The sequence below is a fragment of the Mastigoproctus giganteus genome, chromosome 6, assembly GCF_048544385.1.
Source record: "Mastigoproctus giganteus isolate SK-2022 chromosome 6, ASM4854438v1, whole genome shotgun sequence".
NCBI classification, from domain to species: Eukaryota; Metazoa; Arthropoda; class Arachnida; order Uropygi; family Thelyphonidae; genus Mastigoproctus; species Mastigoproctus giganteus.
Window position 1 is genome coordinate 32,187,340 of NC_143580.1, and position 20,339 is coordinate 32,207,678.

The 20,339-nt window shown below is 34.9% G+C and overlaps 1 protein-coding gene across 1 annotated transcript in view; it reads right to left on the reverse strand.

Moving 5' to 3' along the window:
• Window positions 1-20,339, reverse strand: part of LOC150084134 (uncharacterized) — a gene marked incomplete in the record, with an annotated part of 151,318 nt that overhangs the window by 33,906 nt on the left and 97,073 nt on the right. Inside the window, 2 exon segments of the mRNA XM_090375055.1 lie at window positions 5,486-5,621; window positions 13,464-13,678. Coding sequence (XP_090231181.1) covers window positions 5,518-5,621; window positions 13,464-13,678 — 319 coding nt within the window.

The window sequence follows — 20,339 nt, forward strand, 5'->3', positions numbered from 1 at the left end:
CCTCCATTAATTTTCCTGGAACAGAAGTTAAACTCACAGGTCTATAATTACTTGTGTCAGCCTTTGATCCTCCTTTGTCAATTGGGGTCACATTTGCACATCTCCAGTCTGTGGGTACCTCCCTATTTTTGGACAATGACTGGATTATCCATAAGGAATTCGTCCCTCCTGGTTAGATCGTCAATGCAAAGTTCTACTGCGACATCCTGAGGCAGTTAAGGGAAGCCGTCAGGAGGAAACGTCCAGAGAAGTGGCACACCAAGAACTGGGTCCTTCATGACAACGTACTGGCCCACACATCTCTTGCTGTGGGCAGTTTTTGGCATCCAACAACATGACAATCATCCCCCACTCCCTAATTCGCGTGACTTAGCCCCATGTGACTTCTTCCTCTTCCAAGAATGAAAATCAAGCCGAAGGGTCGAAGATTTGACAATGTAGAAGATATCCAAACTGAATTGCAGGCAGTGCTGAACACTATGATGATGAAGGACTTTCAGGATGCATTCAAATCCTGGGAGAAGCACTGGTATTGGTGTTTATGCTCTCAAGGGTACTAGTTCAAAGGTGACAGTGGCAAAAAAGACCCAGGGTGAGTCTAATTTATTTTATAAATACATATCGGGGACTTTTTGGGTAGTACCTCGTACACTAAATAACACTGATTCTTTTCTTTAACTGAACCAAATACTAATCCTGAGCATGGCTTTAGGTCATAAACATGGTGAGAGAGCATATTTATGACTTGTAACTGCTTTGAACTTGCTGAAACAGGTTTTGAAATAATTCTGATAACATATTAGAATATTTTACTCTTCTGCAATGCAAAAGTTAGTATTACCTAGCTCAGGTGTTTCTCAAACGTTTTTACTACTGGGGCTATGGCGATTCTCACCATACTCATTGCACATAAAGTAATTATGCCTCACAGTTCGAGCATTTCATGCCTCGAACTGTGAAAATTATGTCTCACAGTTCGCTTCAGCATTTCATCCTTAATGGTAAAGTAGAATGCTTTGAACAGTAAATAATCTTTTTATACTTTCACTTTCTTCCTAATTAGAGCTTGTAATACAGTTTCAAAAATGTTACCATATAATTTAGTTTGAGCCCATCCTCCCTTTTAAGTATTCATTTGTAATTAGAACTGATGAAAAACCCATAGCATTCTGGTGAAAATGACTGGAATGAAAATGACTATATTTAGCCACAAAATGGTTATAAATTTGTCAAAAGAAATTTTTAACTGATGCATCAGCATATTTTTTGCAAAACAGAAGAAGCTGCACTTTTATTTACTTCTTTAGTTCTTCAACATCTTATAGTTAATCCCTAAAGGCTTCATCTTCATCATAACTCCCATAAGTAAAAAATCCAGAGGCCATGCTTGTGACACTCAATCTAATTGCAAAAAAAGTAAATTGGTCAACTACCGAGTTCTGGGCCCTCAGGATGAAGGGTTCCGTAGTCACGAATGGTCGTTAGTGTAGTATCTCAAATAGAGAGCTTTATGGTAACTGAAAAAAGTTTCTAGTACCCCGGCTTGGCCTAAAACTGAGGAACTAACAAAAACGTTGTCTATTTGAGTTTTTCCAGTTGTTGTGATTGACAAGGGTAAGAGAAATGACTCTGACTTCTTCCTGGAGAAGCAATTAGTCATGGGGGAGAAGCGACTGGCAGGTGAGGACTGTGGAAGATTCAGCGTAGGTGCCTCCCCACCACCGCTGCCTCAACACTGGCTCTCTGAGTACCTTCTTGCCAGGACAACTCCAGCTTCGAAAATTGTTAAAAAAATACTTCTCATCGCAAAATTTATAAATGATCTTTATAGAATTATTAAACTAACTATTTAGCAACCTTTCTATCACCAAAAGGAGAGTTACTTAGTACTAAAAAGTGCACTATCGAAGTGCAATAAAAATTTTTTTATATTTTTTTTAATTTTAACACAAAAAGTAAATGATAGATTTCAATTGGAATAGTTTTCCCTTGTTAAGCATCGAATAACGCATACCTAATGTGATTTTTAAAATTTTAGCTCCATTAGCGATGGAAATAGAGGGGGAACACGAAAATTACTCACATTTTCCTGTCTGGTGCTGCCATTTTTAATCTTAAAAATATTTTAAAATTATATTTTAAACCTACTCATTGAGCTCTTTCCAATGGTGTACAATAAACTATAGATTGTCGACAACATTTTTGTCCCCCCTTCCCCCAATTTTACTCCCCATTTCTCAGAAAAATTTTTGTCAACAATGATCGATATGGCGTTATGTTGGCCCACATGGTCTACAAACCCATGCAAAATTTCAAGTCAACAGGTTGAGTGGTCCCAGAGATACAATGCTGTGACAAACGGATGGACAGACAACTGAGTGACATTATAAGGGTTCTTCGTTAGACTATGGCCCCTAAAAACAAGAGAGAGAGAAATCCAGAGAAATCTATTTTCAGCTACTTAATAGAAATACAAGTGAGGTTGGCTTATTATGTGGTGCTTGGTTGGAAATAAGTTTCCCTCACACTTTACTATTGCTATATTTTCTATTGCTTGTTATTCTTTGGGAGGGGAGAGTGGGATATAACCATAAATGGTAAATATAAGGATATTTCTGCTAGTAAGTTCACTATTCCATATTCTTTAGTTTTGTCTAATACAAAAATAATAATAATAAATAAATAAATAACAAAATTAGCATCAATAACTTTAAATTGCATTGTCATTTCCTGAATACTGATTTAGCACACGACATCCAGTGACTGTTCAGTGGTTACTTCAACAAAAGTTTGTATAAAAATAGTTTAAAAACTGCATGTGCCATTAACATCACTGTTGGCAAAGCTCACTCTACAAAGAGACAATACATTAATTTCTGACTTCTTTAAAGATAATTCTGCATTTCTTACATCTTCAAATAATGAAACTGAGCCCATTCGTTTCCACACACTAAATAATGATAAATTTTGCTTGTACAATGTCGATGGACTTAAATTTCTTTTTTTTCTTTTCTTTTTTATAATTAATAATAAATAAATTTTAAAAAACTACTTTTCTGGAAATTTTTCTCTAAAACTGTGTTCTCTTTAGTATTTAAAAAATGCTTGGCAATTAAATTTGTTATTCCTCTATAAATGCAAATCATCAACATCAGATTCATCTTAACAATTATAAAATTTCTGAATTGTTTTTCACTATGAACTTCAAATGAATACTTATACTGATAAAGGATTGAGGACTGAGTGACATGGTAAAGTTTTGAATGGAATATCCTAAATCTCATTTAGGGAGAGGGAGTCAGGATATTTAAAAAAATAATAAAATAAAAAAAATTTATCAACTGATGATTAATCCTGGTCAATTACCACACATTGCTCATGATCAAATGAAGACCATAAATTATAAAAACGCAATTAAACCATGACTCTGTCTAAGGAACTAAGACATTTCCATATTTATAAATGCCTTTGTACACTTAGCAATCACAAATTAACACAAATATTCATGCATAGTCAACAAGTAAACAAGATAAATTTCTGTGCACCACCTACCTGGTTTAACAGCTAGAAAGAATACATTTCTGATTAAATTCTTTCTCTCTCTGTTGATGACATCAAAAACTTCAAAGTTCATTTTTAAAGCAATAACCTGGACTTGCAACTGTAAGGAGCACTAACAAAATTTGAAACTAATATAATGTTTCTTAAAATTTTTAAACTTAAATAAAATAATTATTTACCTTTGCTGTAAACTTACGTTAACACTATCATTAAAATAGCCAAGTGAATTTTCATGTTAAATTGGACTTGTTACATGTTGTTTATTCATAGAGATCGATTAAACAGTAGTGTACCAACTGAGGAAGCTTAGTTATATAAAAAATTATATTGGCATTTACTTCTCCCAATGAGTAAAAGCCATACATTCTTAAGAGAATAGGGTCACCTGATAACAGGAGGACTCCAGGAAACCATTGCGACAAGTAGGACTGTAAAATGACCAAGGACTTCTCTTCGCAGCACAGCATGATCAAGACAAAACCCTGATAAAAGTGATGAACTGGATGTGGCAGGAAAGTCAGAGGTTAATATTAAATATTTATAAGGGACAAGCTATTTATGTCTTATTACTATATATTCATTACTTATGTGTAGCTATAAAATAAAATTATTTAATTAATATATGATAATGATGTATTCTGTACTGTGATTATGTAATGAGTGTCAAAATGAATCAGTCCTTTCCTCAAAGTTAAATGAAACTTTACACAAACATGCACACACACAACTGCTTTTCTATATGCCCATCAACACCACATCACACATTTTATTTTCAATACTTAATTTTATATTTTTAATCATATGATTTAATTCATGCATGCATACCTATACACACACACACACATGCATGCACACACACACACACACACACACACACACACATACACATACCTCATTTGTGCAATATACAGCGTAAACTGATTTTAAGGTTTGGATATGTTACATACAGAATCTAGTATTTTGTGGCATTATTTTTTAAAGAATATTTATTTTTAAGAATTAAACTTCAAGGAATATATATATATATATATATATATATATATATATATTGAAAATTTAAACTGTAAAAATCTGAAACATTTAAACTATCTAGCTCTGTTTATAATGAGCCAAATCCTTGCTGTGGAAAAATTTATCCAATTGAATTTTTGTGTATTTTACTAAACTCCCTAAAGAGTCAATTTATGAAGTCCCACACTTCAGATTTTGCTAATTCAAAGATCAACAAAAATCTGAATTCTACTGCTAAACTTTCTTTGAATCCATTGCATACTATCTTGTGTTTGTTTACAAATTACTCAAAAAGATGTAAGAAAGGAGTGTTTCTTATATGACCAGTGAATAAAATAAGATTTTACACAGAAAATTACTCAAGTTAACCATTTAGCATTCCTCTTTCCTTCACCTAAAATGAGTTATAATAAAAACACTTTCTTCACCAATAACTAATATGCTCTTTTCAATTTAAACACTACCAATGATTGGCAACCTCGATATGCTGTTTTATATATTACTGAAAACGCTATATTAAATTTGTATTGAATTAAATTAGAAATTTCTATAAAAATGTGAGAAATTAATCCCCATCCAGCATTTAAAAACCTGTAGTTCATTTTGTATTTTTTTTTTTTTTTTTTTTTTTAATCAGGTAATTTAATGTACAGGAAACTGGTATACAGGCTAATGTAAGCAAAGGAGATCAACAGAGAAACATAAGCATATTTTGCTGTCAAGTTTTATATATTTTCCATTTTCCAGCAAGTCCTGTAAAAAAAATAATCGCTAAAATAAGAGAAAAAAAAAAAAATAATCCAGTGCACATAAACAAAAAAAATTCTAATTTCTTGCAAACTTGAAAAACTTGAATCTAATAATAATCACAGTTAATGAGGAAATACAAAATTTAAAAGTATTCTTCACTTACCTGAATACCAGCAGCCAAAAATATCACTGGTATCAATTGTCAGAGGCTTCTCCACTACTCTCATAAGTATCATCAACTGCAACTGACCTCTTCGTTTTAGCTCGCTCTCTATCTGGACTGAGATCACCATTTTCTGCTGTTTATGATAAAATATATATGAATGAATGAGTGTATGTGTGCACACACCACAGAGTATGTGTGCACACACCACATTATATCAAGTTAGGAAAATAATGACTATTTCTAATGTGAAAGAAAAAAGTATTCTTTACCATGTAGTAACTTCAACTGTGGATGAAGTTACTGCATGGATGTAATAGAAAATTTTTCATTACACACAAAAAATTGCTAACATTAAGATTTAAACTCCACAAACTGTCACTTGCTTTCCTACGCAAAGTAGTGTGTGGGGTATCTATAGTTAGATGGTGCCAGAGTTAAAAAATAGCTACGAGACTCAAGGGAGCTGCCAACACACACACACTCTCTTCAATTCAAACATTTTTGCACAGACTGTTACACATATGCCAAACCTCCACAATCCTAATAAAGTGGATAGGCAGTACAGTAAATCCCCGCTATTCGCGATCGCTGATTTAATATAAAATGAAACCTAAAAAATGTGAATTTTAAAGTGCCGTGAACATTTTCCGACATAAAAAAAAAAAGCATGGGGGTGGCTAAAATTATCTTTCCCGGTCAAAACAGCACTCAGTGGGTGGGGGAAGAGGGGTGACAAAATCGTGAGCATGGATGTTTCTCGCTAATCCTTGTTCAGTATGTGTTATGCGCTTGTCATGGAAGGTTTCGTCGTTTGCTTTTAATTTATGCTTATAAATTGAATAAATTTATCAATTTATAAATTGATATGCTTACAAAAGTGATAAATCTACCATTTTGCAGTGTAAAACAGACTTTTTCAAGTGTGTTAACGGAAGAAAGTGACTTTATTTTGGACAAGTTCTTTCTAACCCGTACAAAAATATAGCTACGAATAACAAGGGAAATGTGAAAAGATCAAAGAAGGTGATGACATTAACAAATAAAAAATTGAGTTATTAGACAAAATTTCTAATGGTGAAAGTGTCTCCTCAGTGGCAAAACATTATAAAATCAATGAGTCAACGGTACGATCAATCAAAAAATCTGAAGAAAAAATCCGGTGTAGTGTCCATGAAAACACGCTAATTGTTTCAAAAATTTGCTTGTAACTCGTGATGCTAAATTAGAAAAAACGGAAAAGGCTTTAAATCTGTGAATAGAAGACCAAACTCAAAATAAAATTCCGTTAAGTTCACTCATCATTCGTGAAAAGGCAAAACTCCTTTATCAACACTTTAGCAAAGCTGGTGATAGCACTGGCGGGATAAGTGTTTTAGCTAGCAAAGGCACTGGTTTGAAAGATTTGTTTGAAATTTCTAATAAATATTACATTTAATATTAAATTGTTTCTTATTTTCATTTCGAGCCATATGCTTGCATTTCACTATGTACATAGTCATATTATGAAGGTACATATAATACACACACAGACAAAATTTTAGACTAGTTTTTCTTATATATTTCATACTTTGGAACAGAACCCCTTTATTACTATGGGAGCCATACTCAGTATTCGCAGCATTTCTCAGGAACGTAACCCCCGCGAGTAGCGGGGGTTTACTGTATATGTATAAGAATGTGAATGGTAGAACTATCAGAAATGAAGAAAGAACTAAAATATGAAGGATGCCAATCTGAACTAAGGTTACTGACTATATTTTGAAGATGAAAGGAAACCTTTAACCAATGAATCTTAACTTGTGTGTAATGACACTTTAAGGTGCCACAAGCTTTTCCATGCTTCGAAACTAAAAAAAATCCAATGAAATCAATGGAAATCACTCTATAAGTGCGGCTGCAACAGTGTGCACTGTTTTAATTTCTTATAATTCATATTCATTTTATCGTGTACTTGTATATATATAACTCAGGATTTAAGATTTGCATATGAATGCATTTTTATCATTATTTGTAAACCATTAGCAACGATCTCTAAAAACGCAAAAGAAATATTACCTCGTGGGTGATTAAACGTTTACATTATTAGATGGGGGGGAAATAACAGTTGTTACCTCCATATTAACCTGAATGATACTACTACAGAAACTAAGTAAATGCCAAAGTTTTGGAATTCAGAACACTTCTATTAGCATTTGTTACTTTTTTGTAGTGTAATGGATTATCCCAGTGACTCTAGCATATATATTTTTGCTTGCAGATAACATCAGTAACACAAGTAAATGCTTTCCATTCATTTTTGAGGTCAGTGATGCTAATAGAGCTAAACGGGTAGGTTGCGTTTTTCTTCTTTATCACAGAACACAAAAGCCTGCTGATACCTACTGTAATCCAATGGAGGCATCGAAGATTAAAAAGTTAGAAGAAAATTGTTCACACCGGATTACATTATTTAAATTAATTACTAAATAAAAATACCCCAAACAGATATCTATTTATGCCCAACATAGCAAAAACCGATTACTTTTGTAGATAGGGCACTAGATTAATAAAGGGAAATGAACTGATATTTTTTAAACGAATTGCTGCATACTTTGCAAAATGTGAAGCTTTTCAATTATGACACTATAAATACAATATACACAATACTACAAATGTTTTAAATATTATATTCAGATAATAAAAAATAAAAGAAATACAGTGTAGTGTAGACCTATTTTTGTGAAATAGGTAAATGATATTAATGTATTTTCTTGAGTAAACCGCACACTTTTTCCTCACTTAAGTTTGGCAGAAATACTGGCAGGATGTGTCGGACAGTTGTCAGTTACCAACACGATTTTCCTTTTTTCTTTTGTTATACGCTTTTCTAGTTTTAATATCTATTCTTCAAAAATATCACTTGTCATCCATGCTTTTTTATTAAAGATGTAGTCAAGATTTTGTGCTAAAACATCTTGGGTTTTTTGATATTCCGATGACTAAAAGTCTTAATTTTTCACTTCCTGTCATATCTGCTCCAATTAGCACAGTGATTCTTTCTTTGCTTTTCTTTTCCGCCAAAACATTTATCATCCTTAAAAGCAAGTGTTCTATTCGGTAAAAATTTAAAGAATAAACCCATTTCGTCAGCATTAAAAACATCCTTACACTCATATTCTTCCAAAATCTTCTTTAAGGTATTGTTCCTCCAACTGTTGCAATCTTCTTCACTTACATTAACACTTTCTCCACAAATAACCATTTTCACAATTCTGTGGCACTTTTTAAATTTATCTAGCCACCCAGTGCTCACATTAAATTCTGTATGTCCAAGGGAGTGTGCAAATTTCAGAGCTTCTTGCTTAATTATTAGGCACGATATTGGTATATTCTTTTCACGTATCATTTGCACCCATTTTAGAACAGCTTTATCAACATCTTTGTATATACACAACTTAATTCGCTTCTTGTCTGCTCCCCCTTCATTGCATTTAAAATTGATTCTCGATTTTTTAAAATCGTAGATAAACTGCTTGCAGGTATGCCATATTTCTCCGCAACATCTTTTTTCTTAAAACCCTGGTCAATATCATGAAGAATCTTTAGTTTATCATTAACAATCAAACACTTTCTCTTTGACATTGTTTCCACAATTGTAAAAATTACTTGACTGCAACTCTTGACGATACACACGCCGCAAACTTCACTGTGCTGGCCATATAGTGAATTGTTAGTACCGCCTACTCAATGACGTTCCCTTGCCAATTCAACAGTATCACGTGACCTTTCCTATCAATCACTTTGAAGAAATACATGACTTTGTGAATTTCTTTTATTCTGCTTTCATTCATATATACACAAAAGAAAATTTATGATTAATGTATGCTGTATGTTACTTTTCAGGAAAAAAAAAAAATAATAAAATACAAGAGCATATAGCCTATGTGACTGATGACGAACGAAATTAAAAAAAATAAAAAAAAAAAATTCATGAAACCATCTACTGGGAGTCCAGTTAGATGAGAATGGACATATCATATAATTATTGACAGGAAGGTCACGTGGTACAGTTGAGGTGAGAAGCGAATGTCACTCAGTAGGCGTTACTAAAAATCGACTAGGGTAGCATTCTATGTATTGCCACCACAGCATGCTAAAGGTTTACTGCAGCGAATTTCGTTTTCTCCTGAGTCAACATCAATTTACAAATCTACCCTATTTATTGTAAAGTTTATGACCACTTTTAAGAAAACCATTTGGTTTAATAACTAACAAAAATGAAACAAAGACCCTCCTACGGGCGTCAATGGCCACAAGTGTTCACTAAAAGGATGATTATTTAATTCCAGATGCTAATGCGCAATTTCAGAAGGAAGGGGGCAGTATATTTCAGCGGCTGTTTAGCAGTAAATGCTTGAAAATCTTCAAAAATGCTTTTACTAATTTTTTTTTAAAAATTCATTATAGAGAGATTCATTATAACACTTCGCTATATGGGGTTAATTTCGCTATATCATGTAAAATTAACCCCATATCACTTCGCTATATGGGGTTAATTTTACATGTAATTTTGGTTCAAAGTTCAATGTTTTGTGAAAAAATTCATAATATAGAGAAATTTGTAATAGAGAAGTTCCAATGTATTTTGTTCCTTACCAACAACTACTAAAATGCAACCTGGAATTTTGTGTGTCATAAAAAGTCTCTCTTTCAGAAATGAACAGTCTTGTTTCCTAGCAATGCACACAATTCATTCAAATATCAGAACCGTGTCAATTGTGATGGAAGGTAGTCCTATTTCAGTGTATGAACAGTATACAATACAAAACCATAGACATAACTCAATACTGTTTACTACTCGTTGGAAATGAAAAGTACTGAGTGATGCAATGTGCATCTTCCCTTAACCATGACAGAAAATGTCGAGCCCTTGAGATTATTTCTAAGGTTTATGCCTTTTACTAGTGATGAAGTGAATGTAATCTTAAGGTATTATATATATGCCCTGCTAAACATGAGTACTAAAGACGTGATTACGATATGTCATGGTTAATGAAAAACTGAAAATAATTCAAGACAGAAAAAAACTAAAAATCATGTTGCTGGTAGAAAATAAATTCACAATTTTTCTTCTTCTTCTTCTTTATCATTTCTTAAGTGGAGTGCATGGCTTATTCGAGGATACGTGGTATTTGAGAAAATATGGTAATTATTCATTAATAATTACTATAAGAATCAAAATCTTATAATTCAATTAATACTGTAATTTATAACAATACAAAGTTGTTATCTTTTAATAATACCTGTCTATTTTGATGTAATTTTATGTGAATAAAGAAATAAAAATCTTGCACTGTTTGATGTCAAGCGATGAAAACATATACGAAAAATAAACTCTCTCTGCAGAATCAGTTTAGCTGATTCCCATCAAATGAGGACAGAAAAATTTTTATCTGCCTTAACTTGTTAACATATTTCAAACAAAGATACTCAAACACTATCTCAACACTCCTAGACCCATTAGCCATCCCTGCCACAGCTTCTAATGCTTTCAGCCAAAATGTAACCAATAACATATGAAGGATCAACAGCTCCCAAGTGCAATAAATTTTACAAGGAAAAGCCTTCTCATTCCCTGAAAGTCAGACAGAGATGTTTCCTACAAATAAGAGCTACCACATCCTTCCTCCCTCCCTATTAAAACAAAGAACTCAACTCTAAGATCATTCTCAGAAGCCTATGGCAGATATAAGCTAGTCTGTAATCAGGTCACAAAGGAGGTTAGGCAGGCGAAGGCAGATTACGAGAAATCCTTGGCAAAAGATGCTAAGAAAAACAGCAAGGATTTCTTTACTTATATAAACTCTAAAAGGAAGGGGATGAATCTGATTGGTCCACTTGACATCGATGGTTTGACTGTTGATGATCCTGCTCAGATAGTAAACAAACTGAACGAGTATTTTGCTTCTACATTCACACATGAGAAGATATTAAGGTTTGAAAATGGCAGAAGGTTATCAAATTGTAGCAGGATACTTAATGATTTTGTAATAACTGAGAGCAAAGTGGAGGAGAAATTGTTGAAGTTAAACATAAGAAAGGCACCTGGGGTGGATAGGATCTATCCAGTTATATTAAAGGAGATGGCAAAGCAACTAAGCAAACCCTTAGCCATAATTATGAGAGCATCATTGGACTCAGGGGAGGTTCCCATGGACTGGAGATGTGCAAATGTATCCCCAATTCACAAAGGGGGATCGAAGGGTGACACGAGTAATTACAGACCAGTTAGTTTAACTTCTGTTCCGGGTAAAATAATGGACTCACTGGTTAAAGATGCATTGCAGGATCATCTAGACAAGACTGCAGCAATAATTCAAACACAGCATGGGTTTGTTAAGGGAAAGTCTTGTCTGACAAATTTGATAGGATATTATGATGTGGTTACAAAGGAACTGGATGCAAAAAATAATTTTGATATCATATATTTGGATTTCAGGAAAGCTTTTGACACTGTTGCGCATGGAAGACTATTGTACAAATTGGAGCAGAATGGTATTAAGGGTAAGTTGCTACAATGGAAAAAAGGATGGTTAAGAGGGAGAAGACAGAGGGTGGTAATCAATGGTTGCTGCTCTTCGTGGACTAATGTTATTAGTGGAGTCCCACAGGGTTCGGTGTTGGGTCCACTGTTGTTTTGTGTATTTATCAATGATATTGATGAAGGTATATCAGGCTTAATGTCGAAGTTTGCAGATGATACAAAGGTTTGCAGGGTTGTTAATGACAGTAATGGCAGTGTGCTACTGCAACAGGATCTAGATAATTTGGGCAGATGGGCTAAGAAGTGGCAACTGAAGTTTAACCTTGACAAATGCAAAGTACTGCATATGGATAGAAGTAACCCCAGAGAAATATACCAACTGTGTGGTACTACACTTAAGGTGGTAGAAAATGAAAAAGACCTGGGAGTAATTGTGCAGTCAGATATGAAGTTTTCTGAGCAATGCAGACAGGCTGCCAGGGCAGGTCATGGGGTTTTGTCAATGATATACAGGAATTTTGCTAGCAGGGAGAAGGAGGTGATTGTCCCTCTGTATAAGGCAATGGTCAGGCCACGCCTTGAGTACTGCGTACAGGTCTGGAGGCCTCATTTTAGGAAGGATGTAGATTTACTTGAGCGTGTACAGAGAAGGGCAACAAGATTGGTGAGGGGAATGAAGAGATCCTCTTACCAAGAGAGGCTTAAGTTCTGCAAATTGCAGTGGCTGGAGACTAGGCATTTGCACGGTGATCTAGTTGAGGTGTATAAGGCCTTGAATGGGTTGAGCACACTGAACTGTGATGGGATCCTTCCACTTGTTCAGATTACGAACCTAAGGGGGCATAAATTCAAATTAAGAAAGGACAGATGTAGAATAGATGTGCGGAAATTTGCCTTAAGCCAGCGGGTGGTTAATTGCTGGAACAAACTTCCATCTGTCGTTGTGAAGTTGATAGGTTGAATAAATTTAAGGAGGAACTAGACAGGGATTTGGCGGGAATGGTGTGATTTTTTTTTTTTTTTTTTTTGGCTGATGCTGCATAAGCTCATACACTTGCTTTCTTGCATCACATGCCACTACTACTACTACTACTACTACTATTCTTATTTCATTGTATCAGTGTATTCCAATAGCTGAATATGAACACTGCTATTTGTTTTTTGTGTCTATGTTTGTTAAATTATTCAGAAATTTACCTATTTCTCAATGCTGATGAATCCAAAACTATACTTAGAAGTGTCTGCATTAATAATAATTTATTTCTGCAAGACAGGCACCCAAAAGAAAAAACAAAGATGGAGCCATAAATGTATTATTTTGATTAAAAAGAACATCTTAAGCAGAGGGAGTTTATTAACATAATTTTGTAGCCTGACATGCATCTTTAATAAATCTCTATTCTTAATTTGTGAGGGTGTAACAACATTATATATAAAGATACATATACATACAAGCATCATCTTCATAACTGTGCTTTCTTCTTTTATCCTTTGATCTGACATATTTATTTTTTTCACTTCTTTTATGCTCTGAATCTTTGTAATTTTTTTCTTTATTTCTTCTTCGGTCTGGAGACTGGCTCTTTGAGTGTCGATGATGTGCGTCTCGTGATGGGGTATTCTGAAACTGGGAATGTTCCCGACTACGAGACCGGTAACTTGACCTACTAAATAAAATGTTACTTTTACTTATATGTCAGAAATACAATGATGTCCATAAATAGAAATTAATGTAAACATACTAACTCTTCCTGTACTAATGACCAATTATTTTCTCATTTATTACCAAAATTCCAAAAGCCTTAGAATTTTACAAAACCTCTTAAACATCTTGATATTCAAAAAATAAGGTGGGATATAAATATATTGTTTTCATTAAAAAATAAGGCACAGTTAAGGTAAAAAAAAAAAATTCTGTAATTAAAAAACATTTAATGGCAGTAATATAAAACTGCAATGTAGATATCATAAAAACAAACTAGGTTGCTGAATGTTCAATGAAGTTGACACTAGAAACTGAAATTTGTGTTAAGAAAAATTACCTTTATTTTAATGTAGCTAATGTCACCCAACTATTGATTCATTTCTATGTGAAATCAATTTCTATATTGAGAATGACAAATTGCTGTCTAAACTGAAAACTGACATATCAATGTTAATGTTTTCAGCATGTGCTACATTTTAGAAAATTATGACAGTTCAAAAAAACAATGCTTTGAAACGTTATGTAAGATGGAGATAGAAACAGAAGAAAATTAATATAAATAAAAGTAATTCTCACCCTAAAAATGGATATTACTTTGAGATGAACTGTTATGTATTAAAAAAAAAAAAAAAAAAAGAAAGAAATCTAAATTCAGCAGTTATCCTCATTAAGGGCAGCATTCTGAAGTGGGCATCAATATTTATTAGAAAAATTTGATCTAATTTTTGTGCGCTTACTCAAATTATGTTACAACAGTTCATTTCAGATGTTACAAAAAAAGAAAAACTTATTAACCTAGACAAAACTGTAACTGATAATTGAAGTAATATTTCTGACATATTTCCTTTTTTTCCTTGACACAGAAAAGAATTGTGTTCTTACTTCAATCACTGTTTGTATTTCTATGGTAACTCAACCATGCACCTAAACCAGATCAGGGTTGAAATTTGTAGCAGCCACTGTCCTAAAAATCATCACTTAGAAATCTCATCAAAGAAAAATATTTTTGCATACTGAAATTAGTAAAAATACAGGATATTATAAAGTATCTTGACAACGAGAAACATTTGTAATAACTTTATTTTTCACATGAAAGGATAACAAGTGACATGATGATGATGAAGAGGAATAAATCAATTTAACAGATGCTGGAGGTTATGTAGCAGACATTTCAATGAAATTCAATTTCCTCCCACAATTTATATAGCATATCATTAGTTCCTTAGACAGTGATATTTATATCGTTCTTCAATTATGATAATGAGTCTTTGATGAAATTCCACAGAAAGAACTGAGTGAGGTTAGATTTCAATGAGGAAACCATCTAATGTGGAGGAGGTGGGGGGGGGGGAGAGACCACCATTTAGCAGCCTGGGAAATGCACCATCTTTTTGAAATATTTTTTTGCTCCAGGTAATCATCATTGATTTGGGGCCCCGGTAGCCATGTTAGCAAGAGCGCCAGGCTGTACTGAGGGATTCGAGACCAGCTTTTTTTTTTTTTTTTTTTTGATTTGGTAGTTGTTGGCGCATCGGCTTCTGTGGCCATATTGCACCTCCCAAGGATTTTGCAGTACTTTGATCCAAGCCCGAGGCAGGAATCGAACCCGCGACCTTTGGGTTGCCGGACAGGTACTTTACCCACTCGGCTAGCCCGGTCGGCTCGAGACCAGCTGTCGGGAGTCGCAGATTTCTTTCTCAGTATCTTAAGTTAGTCGGTCTGATGGCCAGGTGCTATTAGCAAGTCAAATCCAAGGATCTTGACTGGAAATGCATTCAAAATAAATAAATTGATTTGTGATGTGACAAACTTAATTTTCACCAAAAATTAATTGTCCTTGAACCAAAAAAGGAAGTCTCTGAACTTTTCAGGCATTTTATTTTTCCTTGACACACAGATGCTTGTTAGTTCTCTCCCTTTCTCCATACTCTAATGTTATAGTGCTGCCTTTTCCATTAACACAGAAAGTGCTCTCAAGACTGAAAAATCACTCTTCAGTGCATATTCATAATTTCCAAGAAATGTCAACATGGAATGTTTTTGTTTTCTCTGTCACTGTATTTGACTGCTTACAACACCACTAGTTTGTGACATTTTAGTCACAGACACTAAATAAGCACTTCCCAAATGGCTGTAGAAAGTGCAGTTCATGACTAGCATAGATGTGTGGGGGATTTGGGGGGGATATACCTGTTTCAAATGTACCTGTTCTATAGTAGTCTTACTAGTTTTCATACCATGCATAACAAAAATTTTTTTTGCCATTTTGACTGCAGAAAGTCTGCTGTGAAGATTGCTGTTGTGATATGGATGAATCCACTGCTGCACTTACATTGCTGATTTCATTTCCTCAAATCAAAACACAGTGTTTCCTGCACATGTGAAACCTGCCATTTTTATTTTTTTCTAAAAGAGCACTTTTGGTGAATAAGAATACAAATGGAAACAAAAAAAAAAAAAAAAAAAAAAAACCACAAATAAATAAAGTGACAGAATGGTTAAAGAGCATTTTTCTCTAGATAATGCTGATACTACTAAACTACCAGCAATATCTAGAGAAAATGTTATCTTTAGTTTCCAGTTTTAGTAACTGGAAACTAAACACAACTCTGCTTAGACAACTTAAAAACAATTCTCCAGATGCTGTAATTTCACAAAAGAATTTCTTGGTAAAAGCAAGCACCCTTTTGTTCCTCCTCACCAATCTCGTTGCCTTTCCCTGCATCCATTTCAACATATCTACATCCTTCCTAAAATGAGGCTGACAGAACTGTATTTGGTACTCAAGATATGACTTAACCACTGCATTACACAATGGGAATATCACCTCCTTATCTCTGTAACAAAATTTCTGTATATCACTGACAAAACCTCATAAGCTGTCCTGGCAGCTTGTATGCACAATTAATCCCACATCTTTTTCATTTTCCACTAACCCCTAGGTAGTAAAACACAGTTGATACATTAATCTGGATTATACTCATATGCAATACTTTCCATTTGTCGATGTTAAACTTCAACTGTCATTTCACAGCAATCTGCCTAATTTTTCTAGATTTTGTTGCAGTGGCATACCTTGATTACTGACATTAAGTACCCTGCCAACCTTTAAATCATCTGCAAACTTAGACATTAAGCCTGATATACCTTCATCAATGTGACTAATAAATATAGAAAACAAACAGTGGGCCCCACAATTGAACCCTGGAGTACTCCACTAATAACAACAGCCCACAAAGAATAGTGTCCATTGACAGCCTCTGTCTTTTCACGCCCAAACATCCCTTTATCCATAGCAGCATCTAGTACTTAATGCCACACTGCTTTAATTTGTACAGTAATCTTTTACATATCAAAAGCTTTTCTGAAATCTAAGTACAGGTAGGCTCTGATTTTCACAGGGTTTACGTTCCACCTCCTCAGGGTCGTTAGCTGAAGTGGCATAAATCGAGGAAGAATTATAATGTATTTTTTAAATACATTATAAATGATAGGTTCCTTCACTACAAAAATTGAACCAAGAGTCAATATAAGTATTTCTTTATATTTATGGTTATTTTATAATTATGAGATATAAATAATATCTATAGATAAAATATAAGTAATAAAATAAAAATTTAACTTAGTACTTCATTTCCATACAGCCATCTTTGGGGTATGTAGTAATGCCCCTGTCTGCCCCCCCCCCTATTGATGTCTTTGACAGTGGCGTAATGAGGCAGCGTTAATTGGATGGGCCTGATGGAGGGTCTTTGGCCTTAGAAAAGAATTGCAGCAATGAAGTCTGTTGAGTCATTCTCTCTTTTAACATATTGTAGTAGGGGCTTCAATATGTTAGCAACAGCTCTTTGGATGGAAGAGCTGCGTTCTGGGTCTGGGTCATTATCAGAGTTTCACAGCCTGTTTGTATTTGTGCCAAGCTTATTGACATGTATTTGTGGTGAGGGTCCTAGTTGCAACAATCTCCTGCTCTTCAGAATCCTATTTAGGCAGTTGTGCAGCCAGCTCCTCTAAGTCCTCCTTTGAAAGAGGCTCAACGTGGCTTTGCAGCACTGACATCATCAATGTCAACCTTGACAAGGCCAACATCCCCAGCCATCTCAGTGACATCTTCAGCTACTGTTGAAATTGGCTCAAACTCAAGAAAGTAAGACACTGCATCAGACCACAATTTCCTCCAAATGCCATTCATGCATGATTGTGACACTTCTTTCCAGGCTGCAGTAATGTTACTTATAGCCTTAAGGTGTTATAGGCCTAATGAATCTGATGAGTATAATGAGCAATTGTGCAGAGAAATAAGAGTGGACCAGTAAATTGGTGTCTTATAATGGGGATTTTAATTTCCCAGATATTAACTGGAATTTGTGGGTTGGTCACTCACACACTAGCAAGGCTTTTGTGGATTTATTGGATGATTGTTTGCTACAGCAGCATGTTCGGGAAGCAACTAGAGGGAGTAATACTCTTGATCTGATTATCAGTAGTGATTCTTCATGCATCAAGAATCTGCAGATAAAGGAACCACTAGGTGGCAGTGATCACGTGTGCTGAAGTGGGATTTACTCAAAGAGGTAACTACCATCAGGGAAGGGTTTTTGCTTTCGTAAAGGTGCCTACAGTGGTCTGAGACAGTATTTAAATTCTATATGGTGGAACCAACTGATGATGTTACCAACAGCAAATTCAAAATGGTAAGCATTCAAAGAATTAATCTAGGAAGCTACTAGGCTTTTCATACCAACAAAGAAATATTGTTCAAGATTTAGGCCTAAATGGATGTCAGATGAACTAATTAGACATATGACAGAGAAGAAAAATGCATGGGATACATATAAATTAACATGTGACACAGAAGCCTATGATAGATATAAGCTGGTCTGTAACCAAGTTACAAAGGAGGTTAGGCAGGCGAAGGCAGATTACAAGAAATCTTTCGCAAAGGATGCAAAGAAAAACAGCAAAGAGTTCTTTACTTATGTAAATTCTAGAAGGAAGGAGATGAATCAGATTGGTCCACTTGATATCGGTGGTTCAACTGTTGATGATCCTGCTCAGGTAGCTAACAAACCAAATGAATGTTTTGACATTCACACATGAGGAGTTATTCAGGGAGGGGAATGCCAGAGGAGTATTCAACTCTGGCAGTAAGCTAGATTATCTTGTAATAAATGAGAGTAAAGTGGAGGAGAAATTGTTGAAGATAAACATAAGAAAGGCACTTGGGGTGGATGGGATCTATCCAGTTATATTAAAGGAGGCAGCAAAGGAAGTAACAAACCCTTAGCCATAATTATGAGAATTTCCTTGGACTCAGGGTAGGTACCCATGGACTGAAGATGTGCAAATGTGATCCCAATCCACAAAGGAGGATCAAAGGGAGACACAGGTAATTACAGACTTGTTAGTTTAACTTCTGTTCCAGGGAAATTAAAAGAGGGACTGGTTAAAGAAGCATTGCAGGATCATCTAGACAAGACTTCAGTTATAGCTCGGACACAGCATGGGTTTGTTAAGAGGAAGTCTTGTTTGACTAATTTGATTGGATACTATGATGTAGTCACAAAGGAACTGGATGCAAAGAACAACTTTGGTATCATATATTTGGATCTTAGAAAAGCCTTTGATACTATTGCACATGGAAGACTGCTGCACAAATTGGAGCAGTGGCATTGGAGGCAAATTGCTGCTATGGATAAAGGGATGGTTGAGTGGGAGAAGACAGAGAATGGTAATCAATGGATACTGCTCTTCGTGGACTAATGTTATTAGTGGAGTCCCTCAGGGTTCAGTGTTGGGTCCATTGTTGTTTTCTGTATTTATAAATGATATTGATGATACGAAGGTAGGCAGGGTTGTTCATGACACTAAAGACAGTACACTGCTGCAACAGGATCTAGAAAAATTGAGCAGATGGGCTGAGAGGTGGCAAATGAAGTTTAACAAATGTAAAGTACTACATATGGGAAGCAGTAATCCCAGAGTAATGTATCAACTCTGTGGTACCACACTGACAGTGGCAGAGAATGAAAAGGACCTGGGGGTAATTGTGCAGGCATTTTTTTTTTTTTTTTTATGTGAACCCCAAACACGAGAGGTATTAGAACCTATAGTAGTACTTAGTACCGTGCTTGGGTTGGAGGTTGAGAAGACGAAAGAAGATATTTGTTGACATCGGACTTGAACTTCTGTAGATTGTAATTTTCAGGAAGTATGTATGAAGGAAGGTTGTTCCAGAAAACGGCAGTTGAATGAATAAATGAGGAAGATGAAAAGTTGGTTCTGTGGGTTTGAAGTTGGACAGTAAATGGATGTTGGCTTATGGCGGCACGTGTTCGGACTGTTTTGAAAGAGAGAGCGGGAATTATAGAAGCCAATTCAGAAGAACAGTGCCCATGGAAGTATCTGTAGACGAGGCATGCAGCAGAAACAGTAAGTCTATGAGAGAGTGAGCGGAGAGACTCTGTTAGAGATGAATCATTAATTAACCTAACTGCCCTCTTCTGAATGGAATCAAGAAGCCTGAGAGAGGTTTTGGGGGCACCACCCCAGATGTGGGAACAATATTCCATGGCAGGGCGGATTTGCAATTTATACAGAGTGAGCAGCTGTTTGGAAGAAAA